Genomic DNA, 10,125 nt, shown 5'->3' on the forward strand with positions numbered 1-10,125 from the left:
ATGTTGCATTTAAAGGCACTGCGACATCCTATTGATGTCAACACTTTTATCAGCTTTGATGAGCATCAACTTGAACTTAAATAGAATAAAATGAAAACCTAAGTTTAGGTTGATGCTGCGTTCGATGACACCGGGATATTGCAGTGATGTCATCATGTTCTTTTGGAGCGTCAATTCAAACAAAGCTGATGCTGAGTCATACCTTCATCAGTTTAATTAGTTTTAATGAGCGTCAATTTGAGCAAGCTGCTGCTGCGTTCATAGACAATGGGATATTGCAGTGATGTCAACATGTTCTTCTGGAACGTCAATTCAAACATGCTGATGTTGCGTTCAAAGACCATGGGATATTGCAGTGACGTCAACATGTTTTGGAGCAACAGTTCAAACACGCTGGTGCTGCGTTCAAAGACAATGGGATATTGCAGTGATATCAACATGTTTTGGAGCATCAGTTCACCGCTGGTGCTGCGTTCAAAGACAATGGGATGTTGCAGTGATATCAACATGTTTTGGAGCATCAGTTCAAACACGCTGGTGCTGCGTTCAAAGACAATGGGATATTGCAGTGATATCAACATGTTTTGGAGCATCAGTTCAAAGACGCTGGTGCTGCGTTCAAAGACAATGGGATATTGCAGTGATATCAACATGTTTTGGAGCATCAGTTCAAACACGCTGGTGCTGCGTTCAAAGACAATGGGATGTTGCAGTGATATCAACATGTTTTGAGCATCAGTTCAAACACGCTGGTGCTGCGTTCAAAGACAATGGGATATTGCAGTGATAACATGTTTTGGAGCATCAGTTCAAACACGCTGGTGCTGCGTTCAAAGACAATGGGATATTGCATGATATCAACATGTTTTGGAGCATCAGTTCAAACACGCTGGTGCTGCGTTCAAAGACAATGGGATATTGCATGATATCAACATGTTTTGGAGCATCAGTTCAAACACGCTGGTGCTGCGTTCAAAGACAATGGGATATTGCAGTGATATCAACATGTTTTGGAGCATCAGTTCAAACACGCTGGTGCTGCGTTCAACAGTCATACCACCAACAGTTTTGACAAGCCAATGCTGCGTTCAGAGACACTGGGACGTTGCGGTGATGTCAACATGTTTTATTTGTTATGACGAACATCAACCTAAACAACAAGCTGATGCTGCGTTCAAAGACACCGGGACACTGCAGTCATGTCATCAACAGTTTTTTTATCCGTTGTGATGAGCAGCTGACAAGATTTGAAATAAAGTTATGGTTTTTACAGATGGCCTTGAAGCTCTCATATGGACTCGATCTGTCTGCGAACTTTCTCTGAGGCGAGGCGATCGAGCCATCGCTGGCGTGCGACCACAACCATGGCACTGAGCGACGTCACCGCCAACATGGCCGCCTCAAACTTCCAGAAGAGATGTTCCTCCATGGAGGCGGAGCGGCAGCTGGAGGACAACAATACAACAATGACTGTGCTGACAATACAACAATCACTGTGGTGACAATACAACAATGAGTGTGGTGACAATACAACAATGACTGTGGTGACAATACAACAATGAGTGTAGTGACAATACAACAATGAGTGTGGTGACAATACAACAATGACTGTGGTGACAATACAACAATGAGTGTGGTGACAATACAACAATGAGTGTGGTGACAATACAACAATGAGTGTGGTGACAATACAACAATGAGTGTGGTGACAATACAACAATGACTGTGGTGACAATACAACAATGACTGTGGTGACAATACAACAATGAGTGTGGTGACAATACAACAATGAGTGTGGTGACAATACAACAATGACTGTGGTGACAATACAACAATGAGTGTGGTGACAATACAACAATGACTGTGGTGACAATACAACAATGACTGTGGTGACAATACAACAATGACTGTGGTGACAATACAACAATGACTGTGGTGACAATACAACAATGAGTGTGGTGACAATACAACAATGAGTGTGGTGACAATACAACAATGACTGTGATGACAATAGAAGAACACAACAATGACTGTCAGAGTGAGCGCTCACCTCTTGTAGTCGTCTTTGTTGGACTTGGTACAGTTGACGCGCTCCACGTAACCTGTGTGTCCGCACGCCGCCCTGGTCCTCTGATCACATGACACACCTCAATCACATCACGTGCTAACTGCTAAACTAAGCTAAGCTAAGCTAGCCTCACCGTCTGGAAGGCACCACACTGTGAACACTCGCTGGTCACCACAAACTCCTCCAGCAGCCAGCAGGGGGCCACCACCGCTGCACACAACACCATACACCACAACAGCACACATAAACCATACAACATAGACATAAACCATAGAACAAGACCATAGACATAAACCATAGAACATAGACATAAACCATAGAACATTGACATAAACCATAGACATAAACCATAGAACATAGACATAAACCATAGAACAAGACAATAGACATAAACCATACAACAAGACCATAGACCACAAGAGGCGTTTTACCTGCAGTCTTGTCTTCAGCCAGCAGGGCAGCTCCAAACACCCTGAAACAAGAACATCACAGGACATTAAAGGCCCTCTCCATCCGAGAGGAGGATGTACGCCGGCAGTTCTTGAAGCTGAATACGCGGAAGGCCCCCGGGCCGGATGGTGTCTCCCCCTCCACTCTCAGACACTGTGCGGATCAGCTGGCTCCTGTCTTCACTGACATTTTCAACACCTCTCTGGAGCTATGCCGTCCTGCTTTAAGACCTCCATCATTGTCCCTGTCCCCAAGAAAGCACGGATCACAGGACTTAATGACTACAGGCCGGTCGCGCTGACGTCTGTGGTCATGAAGTCCTTTGAGCGCTTGGTCCTGCCCCACCTCAAGGACATCACCGCCCCCCTCCTGGACCCACTGCAGTTCGCCTACAGAGCCAACAGGTCTGTGGATGATGCAGTGAACCTGGCCCTCCACTTCATCCTGGAGCATCTGGACTCCCCAGGAACCTACGCTAGGATCCTGTTTGTGGACTTCAGCTCTGCCTTCAACACCATCCTCCCTGGACTGCTACGAGACAAGCTCTACCAGCTCAGCGTGCCCGACTCCCTCTGCAGTTGGATTAATGACTTCCTGACAGACCGAAGACAGCACGTGCGGCTGGGGAAGATTGTCTCGGACAGTGGAACCACCAACACTGGTACTCCTCAGGACTGTGTAGTCTCTCCCCTCAGGCAGGAGACTACTCTCCATCCAGACCCTCACCTCCTGCCACCTCAACAGGCAGGAGACTACTCTCCATCCAGACCCTCACCTCCCGCCACCTGAACAGGCAGGAGACTACTCTCCATCCAGACCCTCACCTCCCGTCACCTGAACAGGCAGGAGACTACTCTCCATCCAGACCCTCACCTCCCGTCACCTGAACAGGCAGGAGACTACTCTCCATCCAGACCCTCACCTCCCGTCACCTGAACAGGCAGGAGACTACTCTCCATCCAGACCCTCACCTCCCGTCACCTGAACAGGCAGGAGACTACTTTCCATCCAGACCCTCACCTCCCGCCACCTGAACAGGCAGGAGACTACTCTCCATCCAGACCCTCACCTCCCGCCACCTGAACAGGCAGGAGACTACTCTCCATCCAGACCCTCACCTCCCGTCACCTGAACAGGCAGGAGACTACTCTCCATCCAGACCCTCACCTCCCGCCACCTGAACAGGCAGGAGACTACTCTCCATCCAGACCCTCACCTCCCGCCACCTGAACAGTTTTTCCCCCTCGGCCATCAGACACATGAACAATAACAAGATGTGATAGGTCAGTTACAGCTCATGTTGTTACCAAATATGTGTTGGATGTGTTCTATGTTGCACCAACAACTAGTCCTAGTTTGTCAACCCCTTCTCAAACTATGGCAATACAACTATTCTGACACAATCACATGACCTCAACATCACATGACCTCAACATCACGTGACCTCAACATCACGTGACCTCAACATCACGTGACCTCAACATCACATGACCTCAACATCACATAACCTCAACATCACGTGACCTCAACATCACGTGACCTCAACATCACGTGACCTCAACATCACATGACCTCAACATCACATGACCTCAACATCACATGACCTCAACATCACATGACCTCAACATCACGTGACCTCAACATCACGTGACCTCAACATCACGTGACCTCAACATCACATGACCTCAACATCACATAACCTCAACATCACGTGACCTCAACATCACGTGACCTCAACATCACGTGACCTCAACATCACATGACCTCAACATCACATGACCTCAACATCACATGACCTCAACATCACATGACCTCAACATCACGTGACCTCAACATCACGTGACCTCAACATCACGTGACCTCAACATAACATGACCTCAACATCACATGACCTCAACATCACATGACCTCAACATCACATAACCTCAACATCACATGACCTCAACATCACATGACCTCAACATCACGTGACCTCAACATCACGTGACCTCAACATCACGTGACCTCAACATCACGTGACCTCAACATCACATGACCTCAACATCACATGACCTCAACATCACATGACCTCAACATCACATGACCTCAACATCACATGACCTCAACATCACATGACCTCAACATCACATGACCTCAACATCACATGACCTCAACATCACATGACCTCAACATCACATGACCTCAACATCACATGACCTCAACATCACATGACCTCAACATCACATGACCTCAACATCACATGACCTCAACATCACATGACCTCAACATCACATAACCTCAGCCAATCAGCACAAACCCGGAAGTCAAACAGAAAGGCACATTGTGTGTAACATTATTGTTGTTGTGTGTATCATTGTTGTTGTTGTGTGTATCATCATTGATGTTGTGTGTAACATTATTGTTGTTGTGTGTAACATTGTTGTTGTTGTGTGTTACATTGTTGTTGAGTGTAACATTGTTGTTGTTGTGTGTATCATTATTATTGTTGTTGTGTGTATCATCATTGATGTTGTGTGTAACATTATTGTTGTTGTGTGTAACATTGTTGTTGTGTGTAACATTGTTGTTGTTGTTGTGTGTTACATTGTTGTTGAGTGTAACATTGTTGTTGTTGTGTGTATCATTATTGTTGTTGTGTGTATCATTATTATTGTTGTTGTGTGTATCATCATTATTGTTGTTGAGTGTAACATTGTTGTTGTTGTTGTGTGTAACATTATTGTTGTTGTGTGTATCATTATTATTGTTGTTGTGTGTATTATCATTATTGTTGTTGTGTGTATCATTATTGTTGTTGTGTGTATCATTATTATTGTTGTTGTGTGCATCATTATTATTGTTGTTGTGTGTATCATTATTGTTGTTGTGTGTATCATTATTATTGTTGTTGTTGTGTGTATCATTATTATTGTTGTTGTGTGTATCATTATTATTGTTGTTGTGTATCATTATTATTGTTGTTGTGTGTATCATTATTGTTGTTGTGTGTATCATTATTATTGTTGTTGTGTGTATCATTATTATTGTTGTTGTGTGTATCATTATTGTTGTTGTGTGTATCATTATTATTGTTGTTGTGTGTATCATTATTATTGTTGTTGTGTGTATCATCATTATTGTTGTTGTGTGTATCATTATTATCGTTGTTGTGTGTATCATCATTATTGTTGTTGTCTGTATCATTATTGTTGTTGTGTGTACCATCATTATTGTTGTGTGTATCATTATTATTGTTGTTGTGTGTATGATTATTGTTGTTGTGTGTATCATCATTATTGTTGTTGTGTGTATCATCATTATTGTTGTTGTGTGTATCAATATTGTTGCTGTGTGTATCATCATTATTGTTGTTGTGTGTATCATTGTTATTGTTGTTGTGTGTATCATCATTATTGTTGTTGTGTGTATCATTATTATCGTTGTTGTGTGTATCATCATTATTGTTGTTGTGTGTATCATTATTGTTGTTGTGTGTACCATCATTATTGTTGTGTGTATCATTATTATTGTTGTTGTGTGTATCATTATTGTTGTTGTGTGTATCATCATTATTGTTGTTGTGTGTATCATTATTATTGTTGTTGTGTGTATCATCATTATTGTTGTTGTGTGTATCAATATTGTTGTTGTGTGTATCATCATTATTGTTGTTGTGTGTATCATTATTATTGTTGTTGTGTGTATCATCATTATTGTTGTTGTGTGTATCATTATTATTGTTGTTGTGTGTATCATCATTATTGTTGTTGTGTGTATCATTATTATCGTTGTTGTGTGTATCATTATTATTGTTGTTGTTTGTATCATTATTGTTGTTGTGTGTATCATTATTATTGTGTGTATCATTATTGTTGTTGTGTGTATCATTATTATTGTTGTTGTGTGTATCATTATTGTTGTTGTGTGTATCATTATTATTGTTGTTGTGTGTATCATCATGATTGTTGTTGTGTGTATCATCATTATTGTTGTTGTGTGTATCATTATTATTGTTGTTGTGTATCATTATTGTTGTTGTGTGTATCATTATTATTGTTGTGTGTATCATCATTATTGTTGTTGTGTGTATCATTATTGTTGTTGTGTGTATCATCATTATTGATGTTGTGTGTATCATTATTATTGTTGTTGTGTGTATCATCATTATTGTTGTTGAGTGTAACATTGTTGTTGTTGTGTGTAACATTATTGTTGTTGTGTATCATTATTATTGTTGTTGTGTGTATCATCATTATTGTTGTTGTGTGTATCATTATTGTTGTTGTGTGTATCATTATTATTGTTGTTGTGTGTATCATTATTATTGTTGTTGTGTGTATCATTATTATTGTTGTTGTGTGTATCATTATTATTGTTGTTGTGTGTATCATTATTATTGTTGTTGTGTGTATCATTATTATTGTTGTTGTGTGTATCATTATTGTTGTTGTGTGTATCATTATTATTGTCGTTGTGTGTATCATTATTATTGTTGTTGTGTGTATCATTATTGTTGTTGTGTGTATCATTATTATTGTTGTTGTGTGTATCATTATTATTGTTGTTGTGTGTATCATCATTATTGTTGTGTGTATCATTATTATCGTTGTTGTGTGTATCATCATTATTGTTGTTGTGTGTATCATTATTGTTGTTGTGTGTACCATCATTATTGTTGTGTGTATCATTATTATTGTTGTTGTGTGTATCATTATTGTTGTTGTGTGTATCATCATTATTGTTGTTGTTGTGTGTATCATCATTATTGTTGTTGTGTGTATCAATATTGTTGTTGTGTGTATCATCATTATTGTTGTTGTGTGTGTCATTATTATTGTTGTTGTGTGTATCATCATTATTGTTGTTGTGTGTATCATTATTATCGTTGTTGTGTGTATCATCATTATTGTTGTTGTGTGTATCATTATTGTTGTTGTGTGTACCATCATTATTGTTGTGTGTATCATTATTATTGTTGTTGTGTGTATCATTATTGTTGTTGTGTGTATCATCATTATTGTTGTTGTGTGTATCATTATTATTGTTGTTGTGTGTATCATTATTGTTGTTGTGTGTACCATCATTATTGTTGTGTGTATCATTATTATTGTTGTTGTGTGTATCATTATTGTTGTTGTGTGTATCATCATTATTGTTGTTGTTGTGTGTATCATCATTATTGTTGTTGTGTGTATCAATATTGTTGTTGTGTGTATCATCATTATTGTTGTTGTGTGTATCATTATTATTGTTGTTGTGTGTATCATCATTATTGTTGTTGTGTGTATCATTATTATCGTTGTTGTGTGTATCATCATTATTGTTGTTGTGTGTATCATTATTGTTGTTGTGTGTACCATCATTATTGTTGTGTGTATCATTATTATTGTTGTTGTGTGTATCATTATTGTTGTTGTGTGTATCATCATTATTGTTGTTGTGTGTATCATTATTATTGTTGTTGTGTGTATCATCATTATTGTTGTTGTGTGTATCAATATTGTTGTTGTGTGTATCATCATTATTGTTGTTGTGTGTATCATTATTATTGTTGTTGTGTGTATCATCATTATTGTTGTTGTGTGTATCATTATTATCGTTGTTGTGTGTATCATTATTATTGTTGTTGTTTGTATCATTATTGTTGTTGTGTGTATCATTATTATTGTTGTTGTGTGTATCATTATTGTTGTTGTGTGTATCATTATTATTGTTGTTGTGTGTATCATTATTGTTGTTGTGTGTATCATTATTATTGTTGTTGTGTGTATCATCATTATTGTTGTTGTGTGTATCATCATTATTGTTGTTGTGTGTATCATTATTATTGTTGTTGTGTATCATTATTGTTGTTGTGTGTATCATTATTATTGTTGTGTGTATCATCATTATTGTTGTTGTGTGTATCATTATTGTTGTTGTGTGTATCATCATTATTGATGTTGTGTGTATCATTATTATTGTTGTTGTGTGTATCATCATTATTGTTGTTGAGTGTAACATTGTTGTTGTTGTGTGTAACATTATTGTTGTTGTGTGTATCATTATTATTGTTGTTGTGTGTATCATTATTGTTGTTGTGTGTATCATTATTACTGTTGTTGTGTGTATCATCATTATTGTTGTTGTGTGTATCATCATTATTGTTGTTGTGTGTATCATTATTGTTGTTGTGTGTATCATCATTATTGTTGTTGTGGCTACCTGAGGGCCACGAGGCACCAGAAGAGTGTGTGTAGCAGCAACACACGAGGACGACAACACAACACTGGCACACGCCAGCTACTCTCCATCAGGGCCAACGCTCACTGCTCACTGCATGGACCACTGGTGGGGCTGGAACACAACCAGGACCAAGAAGGTAAGGCTTTTCATATGCTAATGCTAGGTTAGCCTGCTAACACATACATGCTAATGCTAGGTTGGCCTGCTAACACATACATGCTAATGCTCAGAGTTAACCTGCTAACACATACATGCTAATGCTCAGAGTTAGCCTGCTAACACATACATGCTAATGCTCAGAGTTAGCCTGCTAACACATACATGCTAATGCCAGGTTAGCCTGCTAACACATACATGCTAATGCTAGGTTAGCCTGCTAACACATACATGCTAATGCTCAGAGTTAACTTGCTAACACATACATGCTAACGCTCAGAGTTAGCCAGCTAACACATACATGCTAACGCTCAGAGTTAGCCTGCTAACACATACATGCTAATGCTCAGAGTTAGCCAGCTAACACATACATGCTAATGCTCAGAGTTAGCCAGCTAACACATACATGCTAATGCTCAGAGTTAGCCAGCTAACACATACATGCTAATGCTCAGAGTTAACCTGCTAACACATACATGCTAATGCTCAGAGTTAACCTGCTAACACATACATGCTAATGCTCAGAGTTAGCCTGCTAACACATACATGCTAATGCTCAGAGTTAGCCTGCTAACACATACATGCTAATGCTCAGAGTTAGCCTGCTAACACATACATGCTAATGCTCAGAGTTAGCCAGCTAACACATACATGCTAATGCTCAGAGTTAGCCTGCTAACACATACATGCTAATGCTCAGAGTTAGCCAGCTAACACATACATGCTAATGCTCAGAGTTAGCCTGCTAACACATACATGCTAATGCTCAGAGTTAGCCAGCTAACACATACATGCTAATGCTCAGAGTTAGCCTGCTAACACATACATGCTAATGCTCAGAGTTAGCCAGCTAGCGTGCGCGTTGATACTTACGTCACTTGTTAGCGCCGTCGTCATGTGAGCAACATTCCAGTAGTCTCACTGCAAACTTTGAAACACATTCCAGCGCCAACTGTAAGAAAGTGTCAACTGTACGAAAGTGTCAACGTTTAGCCAACCGAGACACGTGACCAAATGGCCCATATCCGCTTCAAGCCTTTCACAATAAATGTCACGGGAAATGAAAAAAGAAGGTAGTGTATAACGCAAAACTGCTGTTCGTCATTATTAATGCTCGGTAATGACGTATTTATTGTGATCGATATATTGTGGATGTATTTATTGTGATCGATATATTGTGGATGTATTTATTGTGATCGATATATTGTGGATGTATTTATTGTGATCGATATATTGTGGATGTATTT

General features: G+C 39.5%; 1 protein-coding gene across 1 annotated transcript; it reads right to left on the reverse strand.

Moving 5' to 3' along the window:
* Nucleotides 1-222: 222 nt before the first annotated feature.
* On the reverse strand, nt 223-9,909 carry LOC133651234 (protein JTB-like). The gene is made up of 6 exons (XM_062049278.1): nt 9,752-9,909; nt 8,702-8,833; nt 2,500-2,540; nt 2,202-2,278; nt 2,051-2,130; nt 223-1,445 (listed from the first exon to the last, which is right to left on the reverse strand). Exons 2-6 carry the CDS (start codon nt 8,788-8,790, stop codon nt 1,289-1,291), a joined length of 444 nt encoding a protein of 147 aa, XP_061905262.1. The 5' UTR covers nt 8,791-8,833; nt 9,752-9,909; the 3' UTR covers nt 223-1,288.
* Between the last annotated feature and the right edge of the window lie 216 nt (nt 9,910-10,125).

This window comes from Entelurus aequoreus, linkage group LG05 (genome assembly GCF_033978785.1).
Source record: "Entelurus aequoreus isolate RoL-2023_Sb linkage group LG05, RoL_Eaeq_v1.1, whole genome shotgun sequence".
In the NCBI taxonomy this organism is placed as follows: domain Eukaryota; kingdom Metazoa; phylum Chordata; class Actinopteri; order Syngnathiformes; family Syngnathidae; genus Entelurus; species Entelurus aequoreus.